General features: G+C 38.1%; 1 protein-coding gene across 1 annotated transcript in view; it reads right to left on the bottom strand.

Moving 5' to 3' along the window:
* Ube4A (Ubiquitination factor E4A) overlaps window positions 1-14,691 on the bottom strand; it is a 109,675-nt gene that overhangs the window by 44,040 nt on the left and 50,944 nt on the right. Inside the window, exons 3-4 of the mRNA XM_089086257.1 lie at window positions 6,981-7,156; window positions 4,059-4,204 (exon numbers count right to left, since the gene is read on the bottom strand). Coding sequence (XP_088942383.1) covers window positions 4,059-4,204; window positions 6,981-7,156 — 322 coding nt within the window. The remainder of the gene's footprint in view (window positions 1-4,058; window positions 4,205-6,980; window positions 7,157-14,691) is intronic.

Genomic DNA, 14,691 nt, shown 5'->3' with positions numbered 1-14,691 from the left:
GACTTAAGGCTCCTGCCGAGTGTTTCGCGTAGAGAACGATGAGACTAGGCGCCTCCAGGTTGACCTATCGCTTGCCAGGATCGCAGCTTCTTCCACCGGGATGTGGGCTTGGGTGAGGAATTCATCGGCTTTGTCTTTCCACCTAGTGTGTGGGCGTCCTCTGGGTCGTTTCCATCCGTTTAGGGTGGGATCGAAGTCAAATGCGACCCATGCTGGGGCGTCGCGTGGCATGCGAAGGAGGTGGCCGTACCACCGAACACTACTCTGGGCGAGCTGCGTTGAGACAGGAGTTTGAGCCGTACGTGACAGGAGAGTCTGGTTGCTAACGAGGTCAGTCCAGTGAAGTCTTTCGATTCTTCGGAGATGTTTCGTCAGAGCGATATCGACGGCGCTGAGGATAGATTTGGCAGCTGGTCACGTCTCCGCTCCATACAGCAGGACGGTGCTGACGTCCTTGACGGCGCATTTTGGTAAATCGGCTTATGTTTGGCTTTCGCCAGATGCTGCTAAGTCTCCCAACAAGTGCTGAAGCCTTGGCAATTCGAGATGTAAACTCTTTTGTGATCAAGCCATCATTCGACAGAATAGATCCCAGGTAAGTGAAGTCTTCAACCACATCTACTCGGTTGCTTCTGATGTTGACTTCCTTTACAGTAGAACGGGACGTGGGGGGCTCAAGGAGCATAACCTTGGTTTTCTGCCAGTTGATCTTCAGTCCAACTTTCGAGGTTTCTTCTGAGAGGATCTGGGGAGCTTTGGTCATCTTATCGACGGTGCTCGCAACTAGCGCTAGGTCGTCGGCGAAGTCAGCATCAGAGAGTACCCGGTCTCCGAACTGAAGACCGAATTGAAGGCGATTCATCGTGCTGGCCATAACATGGTCTATGACGCAGTTGAAAAGCTCGGGAGCGGCGGCACAACCTTGGCGGACGCCAGTCTTCACCGGGAATGTGGGAATGCGTCTTCCATTGACTTGCACGCAGCTTTCCGTATCCTCATACAGTTTTTCAAAGAGTGAGCAATATTTCTTGGGTAGACCCGTAGTTCTTAGTATCAGCCAAAGTGAACGGCGATCGACAGAATCGAAGGCAGCCTTAAAGTCCACGAATGCGATGTACGCTTTTTGGTGGAACTCCTGCGTCTTCTCGATCAACTGGCGCATAGTAAACATTTGCTCCGTCGTCGACCTGCCGGGCATGAATCCGGCTTGCTGGACTCTTCTCTTTCTACGCAAAAAGATGGAACACCTGTCTAGGAATGACATGGCGAAGAGTTTACCAGGAACGGAGAGAAGCGTGATCCCACGATAGTTGGAGCAGATTTGACGGCTGCCCTTACGTTTCCAGAGCGGCAATATGATGCCAGCACACCAGTCATTCGGTATGCTTTCCGTCGTCCATACAGCTGAGAAGATTATCTGGAGCCACAGAATCATCGCTGCACCCCCGTACTTGAGGAGTTCTGCAGAAATACCACAGATGCCGGGGGCTCGATTATTATTTAACCGTTTTACATCTTTCATCCCTTTCCCGATAATAAATGCTATATGTAAACAGTGGACAAGTCGCATAACGTATAACCCTTGTTCCATGAGCATTGGGGGTAATATCATCCCTGGCATAGTTATTGGACTTGTTCACTATTTTGAACAAAATGACAATCTCGAAATTTCAATCGGTGTTGACAAGGAAAGAAAGGGGGGGGGTGCCCTTCGATCAATTTTCAACATACCCCTTAACATGACCTGAAAGTTTCAACTAAGCAACCTCAGCTATTCCTGAGATTTTGCCGATACGCTCTTTTGACAACCTGCATGCACACAGTATGGTTTTTCTTTCAAAGTCTCCTTCAACATTTCCTGATAGTTTCACCTTGATATCGAAAGCCTTTTTGGAGACTTAGGATCAAACTTGCTGCCTTTCCCAATAATAAACCCTTTATATAAGCTAGAGTCCTGTCTCGGATTTACTTCATTGTAAGTTCTGCCGTAATGTATTCTTTTCTTCCAATGCAAGAAAAGTTTGAAATCTTCAAGATTATTTCGACAACAAGAAAAAATCACCCATCTTTACAAACGAAGCCATTAATTTTTTTTAAATAATCACTAATCTTAAAATCTGACAAAATTTGTATTCTCAAAGATATCACAAAATTTCCAGCGCCCTACTTAATAACACCGAAGGCGGCATGGGAGTCACAGAGTCAAAGCCTCTTATGATTGCTATCATTAATGTTATCATAGGCCCTGAATAATTTAAAAATAAAAAATACTAATACTCTTCAAAAAGATATTACATCCCTGACAAATTAATAAAATGCACTAATTCTCAGAATCAAGTAACAGAATATCTGACGCTAAGTGAATTTGCTACTGCTCAGTTTGACCAATCGACAGACATGACAAGCTTGGAAGGGTTCCCTAATTAAGAAAATATACTGCTCAACAAATGGTTACCAAGTTATGCAACTGGAAAAGGATTTTTTAAGTTTTTTTTCTGATGCACTAAAACCCAAAAAATATCTAAAAATATCTAAATATCTGTCTCTTTTAGGCTGTTCATCACCAAATCTATTCAGATTAACGAGCCTCCTTCAGGCACCCAGTTACCTAGTGAGCCCTATCCCCCTAGCATATATTCCTTCTCACGAGGTAAAATTTGATTTGTACCAAAGCTGAGCCAATATACAGCCACTTCTAAATTACATAACGAAAGGCATGAACTTTCAAATACTTTTCTTTTCGTTAAGGTATTATACGAGCTACTAACCAGTAATTAACTTTACGAGCTACTGACGTTTTTGTGACTTAGTCAATTTGTACTAGAATTGAAGACGCATATACAATTGCAAATTGCACACACTGGAGATTTAAAAAATCCTAGAAGAAATTTTGCCATCTAGTTTATGAAACTGAACTGAACTGAATTAATTTATTTGCAAACTTCGTATTAACAAACATCACTTACAACAACCGTCAAGGGAAGGCAACAAAGCGCCAGGTAAAAGACGGCAGCAATTCCTTGACTCTCAATTGATTACTTATGATTTATTTAAAAACTGACTTTTTACAACCGATTTATTAATGAATGATAATTGCCTCAAAATAAATTCCACAAACGAATTATACATCCGTACCTCCGAAAACAGCTAAAACTTCACAGTTTTGATAAGAAAAGCTATTAAAGAAAATATAGCGCTGCTGAGGTGATAAATGTGCCCCAATAAGAGTGCTGGTGAACAGGCAGTATTTTATTCATTTTCACTCACGGATTGACGACACTTCTCGACTACAAAGTCCTTTTGTCGGCCCTAGAGCAGTTGAAATTCACACCCTGAGCTACGTACCACCTGGCAAATATCAATCCGCTGTTCCACCACAAGACAAAGTCAGCATGTCGACAGCGGGAAATTTATCTTAGTTATTTTTTCCTTAGTTCACTGTTGTCTCTGGCTGACCAAAATGATAAACAAAGATCTTCCCCATGAGACTGGTAAAGTATTGAAAAATTGTTCAAATGATTTCTAACTTAATCAGTTATAATTTTAACAATTTCTGACCTTCCCTATTTCTAGCCATAAAGAAGTAATTTCACAAATATCCTAAAACGAAAGCTCCTTTCCCTTCTTTGTCTGAATAAACACCGCGTTTTATCTATCGATCCTTTTTGTAAAATACATTAAACAAGACAGTTCAGACTCGTGTATCAACGAAAGAAAAAATTTAAATGCGAGTAGAGCTATTTCTATTAGGGTAATCGCTTTTAGACACTCACAAACTACTACACAAACTTCATCTCTTTCTGAATCTTTAATCATTTCAAAAAACTTTTGCCTATTTTCTTCATTGTGGGAGACGTACCCAAATTTAGGACCACTACTTTAGCCTTTATAATTTACTACTATAATACTGTAATACTCGTACTACTGTAATACTTTCATGTAATACTACTATATAATACAACTGAATTTACTACTATAATAAACCTCTATAATTTACGACTATAAAAGTGAAGCTAAAATCACTAGACAATCATTTACAGGATTACAAAAATACTTACTTGAAAACATTCTTATGATCTTCAAGGGACCAGATAAATTCCATGACAACGTACATAGGTCTTTTGTAGTTGAATTTCTGCTCAAAGGCCACACCTTCGCCTGTCATTTCAATACTAACAAAGCACTTCAACAATGCTTCAGCAAGCTAAAAAACAAAAACCTTTCTATTGACATATCAGCTCACTTTTAAGATAATTCTAAAAAAAATAAAGAGAGAGAGAGAGAGAGAGAGAGAGAGAGAGAGAGAGAGAGAGAGAGAGAGAGAGAGAGAGAGAGAGAGAGAGAGAGAGAGAGAGAGAGAGAGAGAGAGAGAGAGAGAGAGAGAGAGAGAGAGAGAGAGAGAGAGAGAGAGAGAGAGAGAGAGGGGAGAGAAAGAGAAAAATAGGAAGAAATGGAGGTATACTTTTAAAACATCAGACTAAGGAAAAAAATTTCCTATCTTTATAAGGAGACGCATTTTACAAGATGTGTTATCTTGATGTTCATCTAAATTAGATCTAAGCTCAGTAAAATATGCCTTTTAATTATATTTTTCTACGTCTCCTAAGTACAAATCAACGTCAGAATAAGTACAACATCAGAAGCACAAGCTGTATGAAATGAAACCATTGAAACTATACAAATCACAGCTTTTACAAAGGACAAAAAAGGGTTAAATTGAGACATATTAAACAGTTCGTGGTAACAAACTGTAAGTAAGGAGCGACATGGCTCTATAGTAACCGGAACTCCAAAAATCGAAATTTTGATACCAATAAATACATCAAAAGAATTCGATTTTTATACTGATTTCAAATATATAAGTTTCATCAAGTTTAGTCTTGCTCATCAAAAGATACGAGCCTGAAATTTTTTTCCCATATTTTCGAAAAAAGGTGAAACACCCCCTAAAAGTCATATAATCTTAATGAAAATCACACCATCAGATTCGGCGCATCAGAGAACCATACTGTTGAGGTTTCAAGCTTCTATCTGCAAAAATGTGGAATTTTGTATTTTTTTGCCAGAAGAAAGATCACGGATGCGTGTTTATTTGTTGTTTTTTTTCCAGGGGTGATCGTATCAACCCAGCGGTCCTAGAGTATCGCGAGAGGGCTCATTCGAACGGAAATATTAAATTTCTAGTGCCCTTTTTAAGTGACCAAAAAATTGGAGGGCAACTAAGCACCCTCCTACGCCCATTTTTTTCCAAAGTCACCTGATCATAATTTTGAGACTGCCATTTTGTTCAGCATAGTCGAAAAATCTAATAACAATGTCCTTAAGGATTACTTAATCCCCCAAAGTTCCCGGGGGAAAGGCTGCAAGTTATGAACTTTAGCCATAGTTTAAATAAAGTATTGGTTATTGGGAAGTATATAGACGTTTTGAAGGGGATTTTTTTCTGGTGAGGGGGGGGGGTCGGGGGTTACGTGGGAGGATATTTCCATGGAGGAATTTGTCATGGGGGATGGGAAGTTTCCATGAAGGAAACGTCGGATTACCCAGCATTATTTAAAAAACGATCGTAAATTAAATAAAATAACAAGTTTTTTCAACTGAAAGTAAGGAGCAACGTTAAAACTTAAAACGCGCAGAAATTATTACGCATATGAGGGGGTTCGCCACCTCACCAGTACCTCGTTCTATACACTAGAGTTTTGTTTAGTACTTTCAAAAGAGCTATTTATTCTAATTAAACGGCTTTTGGGATTCAGGGGTCATTCTTAAAGAATTAAAACAAAATTCGAACTTTAGCGTAAAAACCGATGTATTGACGAGGGGGCAAACTCCCTCATATACGTAATAATTTCTGTGCGTTTTAAGTTTTAATGTTACTCCTTACTTTCAGTTGAAAAAAAAACTTGTTTTTTATTTAATAAGAAGCAAAGAATACAACATCAAATATCGACATGAATGCAGGATTAAGGATCTTTCGACATCTCTCCGTCTAAACCATGGGAATGTATGTACCTATTTCGATTTACTGTAAGCAGAACCTTCCCAGGGTTTAGTAGCACCTGGAGAAAAATTAACTACAGCACCCCCCCCCCCTCAGCTCATATATAAGCAAAAAAGCCGAATCAAAGTGAAGATTTTATCAAAGTGGCTAATTCTCCAGCCACGACGCCCGCCCCCAAGCCAAAGCACACGGGGCAACTGCACTGGTCACCCCCCCCCCCCTGGCGCGGCTCTGACTGTAATTCGTCTTTAACATATTTTATTTTTCTCTGAGATAACTTCTATTAAGTCTTCATGAAAACTAGGATCAAAGAGTATATGAAAATCACGAGGCAAGATTACTTCTGTAGGCTATAAAAATAACTGAAATAAACAAGTTCTTGTTTTAGAAAAAGCCTAATGAAGGCCTGGGGAGGGGGAGAAAGACGACTTATATTTTTTTTTGGGGGGGGGGGGCGATTTTTTCTAATCATCATAATAAAATATGTATTATATTTATTTTTCTTTGCTTGCCTGTTATCCGACAAGCTTAATGCTAGCTATGATTATATGAAATAATTGTCAATGCATTGGATGTTGTGACTTCAGAGAATGAAACGAAACTACTAAACAGGTTTCTTACAAGAAAAATTGTCAATAAACAATGGAAGTTATAAAGGCTTAAGCCAGGTTTGCCTCTAACTCAGACTATCTGTCTTGGCTTTTTCTTCAATTAGCCATGGCTTGATGGCAACTTGATTTTAATTCAAAAACCAACGTATAGGCTATAATAAGCCTCAGTCTGAAAGAACCCGTGCTGAAAACGCAGCGGTTTAAAAAGCATTTTCTCGTGATTATGACCATAGCTTTCCTTGGACACTTCGTACACTTATTATTCAACTTAGCCAAACGTAACTTATTAAGAAATGATTTGTTGATGAAATTCTTCAAAGATTCTAATCTAAACTCAGACACTTTCATAAACATAGAAAAAAACTCACCAGCTTCCGTCTTTTGTATTGTTTAAAGAGTTTTTCTCTATAGAAACGAACAGAACTTCTATCTTCATCTTGAGGCAGTATGTTTTCACAAAGTTCAGCCAGTTTTGCCCTCAGATGGGGATTCTTCATCCTTTCCTTTGATCCCATAAACACCAAAATGAAATCAAAAATGTACCCTGAAACAACACTATATGTAGCTATCGTTTTCCTACTATGTTCATCCTACAAGAATGGCTAAATTTTATAAATATGGTAGACATGCAATCAATGCTTCAATCCTGATTTTTCATTTTGTAGATTTTAAAACCATGCTGTTGGTTTTCTAGCTTTCAGGTCAGCAAAACATTGACCATCATGTCTGGTTTTACAACCTCGAAAATTTTTTAACAAGGATAGTATTTTCAAAATAAGAGTTTCTTTTTATGTAAATATTATAAAACTTGCATTTTAGGGGTTTGAATTGGAGGATTCTTACATAAAATGGATAAGATTATGATACAAAGCATAAAGATCCTCAGGAGCCATTGCTGCCGCATAGGGCGCCGAATTTTCGATTCAGTTGCTGGGTCTTCTTTTTTTAAGGGACAAGCAGCAAGCTTGTCGCCCAACCTTGCTAAAAAAAAAAAAAAAAAAAAAAATCAAAGAAAATTGAGAAAAAAAGAAAAGCAAAACATGTTTGCATAAATAATGATAAAAAAAAATCTAATGAAACACATAAACAAGAAGGTCATATTGAAACTACTACTACTAGCAACTCACCACAGCACCAAGCCGCCTGAGGCCAACACAGCTACGCATGCTTCTCCTCCTTCCCAATCTATTCAAAGCCTCCCTTTTTACACCCTCCCCCGAAGTTCCTATTTTCTTTAGATCTTTCTTTATGACGTCCTCCCACCCCAAACGAAGACGACCTGCTTTCCATTTGGCCCTAGACGGTTGACCGAAAAGAACAATCTTCGGTAATCTGTCATCCTTCATGCACACAACGTGCCCTAGCCCCCTCAACCTTTCTTTCATTACAGCCCTAGAGAGCGGTATTGAACCACATTTTTCGTGCAGCCTATTGTTTGATATACGGTCAGTTAGCCGGGTACCCAGAACAATCCGTAAGCAATTTCTCTGGAAAACATTTAGGAAATCTTCATCCGCTTTTCGGAGCGCCCATGCTTCAGAGCCGTATTTGACCACTGTCAACACTATAGCTTCCAATATTCTAATCATTGTTTATAGACTTATCTTTCTATACTTCCAAACTTTTTTTAACTGTAAAAAAAAAACACCCTGAGGCTTGGCTCTTGTGCTTTTGACATCTTCACTGTTCCCACCATCTTTACTAATAATACTACCAAGGTAACTGAAGATGCCCACCTGATCAATCTTTTCATTACCCAACGTCACCTTTACATCTTCACTTATTCCTAGCCTTAGTCTTCTTAACATTAATTTTCAACCCTATTCTAGCACCCTGAACTCGCAAAACCTCTAAAAGTTTATTCATTTTGCTAACAGTTTCATCTAGGATGCTTAAATCATCAGCATAGTCTAAGCCCAGGAGACTTTTTCCTCCCCATTTGATTCCGTGGTCTCCCATTGCCTTTCCTGTGCTCCTTAAAACAAAGTCCATCAAAATAATCCATACAAAGGGGGATAGAACACAACCCTGCTTAACTCCTGATTTACTACAAAACCAGCTGCTAACCTCATTTCCTACCTTAACCAAAGCAGTGTTATTCTCATACATAGCACTAATCACTTTAATGTATTTGTCTGGTATACCATACAAGGATTAAACCTTTACTAAAGCTACCCTATCAACAGAATCGAACGCTTGCTCATAATCTATAAAACTGAGGACCAAAGGTGTTTGACAACTCAGACACTTCTCAATTATTAAACTAAGAGTGAAAATTTGGGTCGACACATCTTCTACCTTTTCTATAACCGCACTGTTATTCTCTTAAAACTTTGTCTAAGGCATCTCTCAGTCTAAAAAGTATCATATTACTAAGTAATTTGCTACATACAGAGACCAGACTAATGCCTCGATAATTACCACACTCACTTTTATCACCTTTCTCATAAAGTGGCTTAATTAAGGTTTTCCTAATATCGTTAGGTGCTTCCCCTTTTTCAAAAATCATATTCATAATCATCAATAACTTATTCCTAACATCAGAGCCTCCATATTTAGAAACTCATTTACCACCTTATCAGCACCTGGAGCCTTATTATTTTTTTATCCTTTTAGTTCATCGCTAATTCTCCCTCACAAAACAAATCTTCCTTCAAATCCAAGGTACATCCAATTTTCAGGTTCTTTAAACCATTTAAATTATGTTGGCCTCAGGAAAAGCAATGATCCCAGATACCAGTGCAGGACGGGAATCACATATCTTCTCAACTCTACACCGAAATGCTTAAGCCGGCTTAGAACTGGACAGCAAGAAGCCCCTGGGACCTCCATGAATGGAGGCTTTGTGCAATCCTGGGCCCATCTTGGTAACAACATGGCTTTCAGCACTTGGCGATGCTCTTCTATCAACAAGAGTCAAAATCCTACACAGACAATCTCAAGCCTATTACCTCGGACTCATTATATATTCATGCCTACAAATATTATGCTGCTATGGGGAGGCCGCCCATGATACATAAATTAGCTAGGAAGAGGTTTTTCAGCCCGAAAACGCACGTCAAAACAAACCAAGCCCAGAGGAATTGTCCATTAGCCAGAATCCCGTGCGAATGCTGTGTCGCTTACTAGGCTATAATTTCCTCGAGGGTCGCCACTCCTCAAGAGAGAATAAAGTTGACCGCAAGGTCCCCAGTCTTGTAGGTACCCCAAAAGGGTCAAGGCAGCCCTTTGCAGAGGCCGTTGTCCAGTTTCTCTTATGGACCCCCAGGGACAAGGTACCCCCCTTTGTCCGTGCCTCCTATGGAGGTACCCTACATATCTGTAGGACTTTCCCCTTTCGCCACCCGGGGGCACACTGAGTGGCCTGGGGAAGGCCAGGAGCATATGTTAAGACAATAAAGTCAAAACAACAAAATGAAAGCAAATTTCCAAAATGATGATAGAAATTATGGTAATTAGGCTACATGTTATAGCAACCCCACTAAAGAAGTAAAGTTAGTCATAGTGAAATATACCAAAATATGATGAAAATATAATACTTTAGTAACAAAATTATGGAAACTACAACAGAGAATTAAGGAAAGTAGGCTGCATAGAATACATCATATTGAATACTTAACCTAATTGTCTCTATAGATTAAATATTTAATTAAAATATATTGAAATATATATCATTATCTCACTCAGGCTTAGCTGATTATCTCCAAGTGGACACATAAAACTGGTTTCAATACAGATCAAGAACAAAGTATGGTCACTATAGAGATGAAAGAAGTCAAGGATTTTATTTTATAGGATTTTATAGCGAGTTGGATGGGTCAGAAGGCTTCATGGGCGTTATTGAAGAGTCCACTTAGGCATCAGTAGTAAGAGAGGTGCTGATTTCACGAGCACAAGAATATACAGTGCCGGTTTCACGAGCACAAGAATATACAGTGCCGGTTTCACGAGCACAAGAATATACACTACAGTTTCAATTGCACAAGAATATACAGCACAGTTTCAAAAATACATGAAAAAATACATTGAATTGCGCAAGAAGAACCCATGGTCAAAAGTGTATACAATATGAACGGTACATTGGAATTGCACAAGAACCCTACAAGAATTTGCTCAAAAGTGTAATAGATTTCAAGCGTACATTCACCCCTACAAAAATACATGAAAAAATACATTGAATTACGTGAGAAACTCACGTGTGAATACTTTAAAAGTTGGCACACTATAATGGGTGCTATGAAACTAAGGTTGAGGTTTTTTAAACTTGGCAACGTATAATGTAGTCAAACATGTTTTGAGAGTTTGATCGTAATAATATAATTTAAAAAAAAAACCGGTGTGATAAAAAGACTTTTCAAAGAGAGTGAGTAACAAGTTTCTGGGTCAACTCTAGTTGGAGGGTCGATAAAGTGAAATTATGTCACTATTCTAGTTTTTCTAAACCAGAATTGCCTATAACTTAATATATTCAAATATTTTTTGATAACTTGATAGGTGATTTGAATAAAAGGAATTCAAATATTTTGCCTATGAAATAGAAGCTAACTCAATTTGCGAAAAGGTATTCCATTTGCACAACTCTGATCTGACTGAATTGTCGACCGACAATGAGATGTAATCACTGCTAAACCTTTTGTTATTGCGAGAGGATTACCCAATTTACTTCATAGTGTTAACTGACAGAGTTCCAAATACGAACATTTTGAAAAGCAGACAAAAAATTGGACACTATAATCAGAATTATTTGATTAACATTTAAAAAGGGGTAATGAGATATGTGATCTGTATAATACACAAGTGATGTTTGATAAGTATTGTCAATTTAAAATAGGATCTAACGTTCCCTTCGTTCCCCCATTTCTGAGGGCAGGGAGGGGAGGGGTCAATTATGGAGGGAAAACATCTGCATCAAGGGGAAGGCTCAGAGGCCCTTCGTTCTCACATTTCCGAGGGCAGGGGATTATTGTATTATTGAATACAATAATTCAAACATAATAGAATTTATACTCCTAGTGGAAGCTCGTAAAACCCTTCCCCCTCCTCGTGCTAGGGTTATTGCCTGGCTGTTAAGACAATAAAGTCAAAACAATAAAATGAAAGCAAATTTCCAAAATGATGATAGAAATTATGGTAATTAGGCTACATGTTATAGCAACCCCACTAAAGAAGTAAAGTTAGTCATAGTGAAATATACCAAAATATGATGAAAATATAATACTTTAGTAACAAAATTATGGAAACTACAACAGAGAATTATGGAAAGTAGGCTGCCTAGAATGCATTATATTGAATACTTAACCTAATTGTCTCTATAGATTAAATATTTAATTAAAATATATTGAAATATATACCATTATCTCACTCAGGCTTAGCTGATTATCTCCAAGTGGACACATAAAACTGGTTTCAATACAGATCAAGAACAAAGTATGGTCACTATAGAGATGAAAGAAGTCAAGGATTTTATTTATTTGGGATGTAAGTTTACAGTTCAGGGAGGTGGAGTGATCAGGTGCAAATAGCGAGTTGGATGGGTCAGAAGGCTTCATGGGCGTTATTGAAGAGTCCACTTAGGCATCAGTAGTAAGAGAGGTGCTGATTTCACGAGCACAAGAATATACAGTGCCGGTTTCACGAGCACAAGAATATACAGTACCGGTTTCACGAGCACAAGAATATACACTACAGTTTCAATTGCACAAGAATATCCAGTACAGTTTCAAAAATACATGAAAAAATACATTGAATTGCGCAAGAACAACCCATGGTCAAAAGTGTATACAATATGAACGGTACATTGGAATTACACAAGAACCCTACAAGAATTTGCTCAAAAGTGTAATAGATTTCAAGCGTACATTCAACGCCACAAAAATACAAGAAAAAATACATTGAATTTCGCGAGAATCTCACGTGTTAATACTTTAAAAGTTGGCACACTATAATGGGTGCTATGAAGCAAAGGTTGAGGTTTTATAAACTTGTCAAAGTATAATGTAGTCAAGCATGTTTTGAGAGTTTGATGGTAATAATATAATTTAAAAAAAAACCGGTGTGATAAAAAGACTTTTCAAAGAGAGTGAGTAACAAGTTTCTGGGTCAACTCTAGTTTGAGGGTCGATAAAGTGAAATTATGTCACTATTCTAGTTTTTCTAAACCAGAATTGCCTATAACTTAATATATTCAAATATTTTTTGATAACTTGATAGGTGATTTGAATAATAGGAATTCAAATATTTTGCCTATGAAATAGAAGCTAACTCAATTTGCAAAAAGGTATTCCATTTGCACAACTCTGATCTGATTGAATTGTCGCCCGACAATGAGATGTAATCACTGCTAAGCCTTTTGTTATTGCGAGAGGATTACCCAATTTACTTCTTAGTGTTAACTGAAAGAGTTCCAAATACGAACATTTTGAAAAGCAGACAAAAAATTGGACACTATAATCAGAATTATTTGATTAACATTTAAAAAGGGGTAATGAGATATGTGATCTGTATAATACACAAGTGATGTTTGATAAGTATTGTCAATTTAAAATAGGATCTAACGTTCCCTTCGCTCCCCCATTTCTGAGGGCAGGGAGGGGAGGGATCAATTTTGGAGGGAAAACATCTGCATCAAAGGGAAGGCTCAGAGGCCCTTCGTTCCCACATTTCCGAGGGCAGGGGGGGGGATTATTGTATTATTGAATACAATAATTCAAGCATAATAGAATTTATGCTCCTAGTGGAAGCTCGTAAAACCCTTCCCCCTCCTCGTGCTAGGGTTATTGCCTGGCTGTGTCAATGGATATTACTTCTAAATACAGAGAATTAAGGTGATAGTATTCCGATACAATAAGTCAAGTATAATAGAATTGATGAATCTAGTGGAAACTCATGAAACCTTTCCCCCTCCACGAGCTAGGGTTATTGCCTGGTTGTGACAATGGATATTAACTCTAAATACAGAGAATTAAGGTGATAGTATTCCGATACAATAATTCAAGCATAATGGAATTGAAGCTCCTGGTGGAAACTCGTAAAACCCTTCCCCCTCCCCGTGCGAGGATTATTGCCTGGCTGTGACGATGGATATTACCTCCAAATACAGAGAATTAAGGTGATAGTAATCCGATACAATAAGTCAAGTATAATAGAATTTATGCTCCTAGTGGAAACTCGTAAAACCCTTCCCCCTCCCCGCGCTAGGATTATTGTCTGGCTGTGACAATGGATATTACCTCTAAATAAAAAGAATTAAGGTGATAGTATTCCAATACAATAATTCAAGTATAATATAATTGATGCTTCTAGTGGAAACTCGTGAAACCCTTCCCCCTCCTCGAGCTAGGGTTATTGCCTAGCTGTGACAATGGATATTACCTCTAAATAAAGAGAATTAAGTTGATAGTATTCCGATACAATAATTCAACTATAATAGAATTGATGCTCCTAGTGGAAACTCGTAAAACCCTTCCCCCTCCCCGCGCTAGGATTATTGCCTGGCTGTGACAATGGATATTAACTCTAAATACAGAGAATTAAGGTGATAGTATTCCGATACAATAAGTCAAGTATAATAGAATTTATGATCCTAGTGGAAGCTCTTAAAACCCTTCCCCCTCCCCGCGCTAGGATTATTGCCTAGCTGTGACAATGGATATTACCTCTAAATACAGAGAATTAATGTGTTAGTATTCTGATACAATAAGTCAAGTATACGAGAATTTATGATCATACTGGAAGCTCTTAAATCCATTCCCACTCCCCGCGCTAGGATTATTGCCTAGGTGTGACAATGGATATTACCTCTAAATACAGAGAATTAAGGTGATAGTATTCCGATACAATAAGTCAAGTATACTAGAATTTATGCTCGTAGTGGAAGCTCGTAAAACCCTTCCCCCTCCCCGCGCTAGGATTAGTACCTGGCTGTGACAATGGATATTATCTCTAAATACAGAGAATTAAGGTGATTATTTTGTGGTTTTACGTGCCTGAAATCATGACTTAGAATAGTTAATTAGCTGTTTGTGTTTTCAGAACTAGTTTTTTTTTATATTTTCATGGGGGTTAAATCCATTGAATTTA

This window comes from Artemia sp. Qi Xiang Cuo, chromosome 3 (assembly GCF_049724085.1).
Source record: "Artemia sp. Qi Xiang Cuo chromosome 3, ASM4972408v1, whole genome shotgun sequence".
Classification (NCBI taxonomy): Eukaryota; Metazoa; Arthropoda; class Branchiopoda; order Anostraca; family Artemiidae; genus Artemia; species Artemia sp. Qi Xiang Cuo.
The sequence above is the reverse complement of the archived record's forward strand: the minus strand, read 5'-3'. Positions and strand labels throughout refer to the sequence as shown.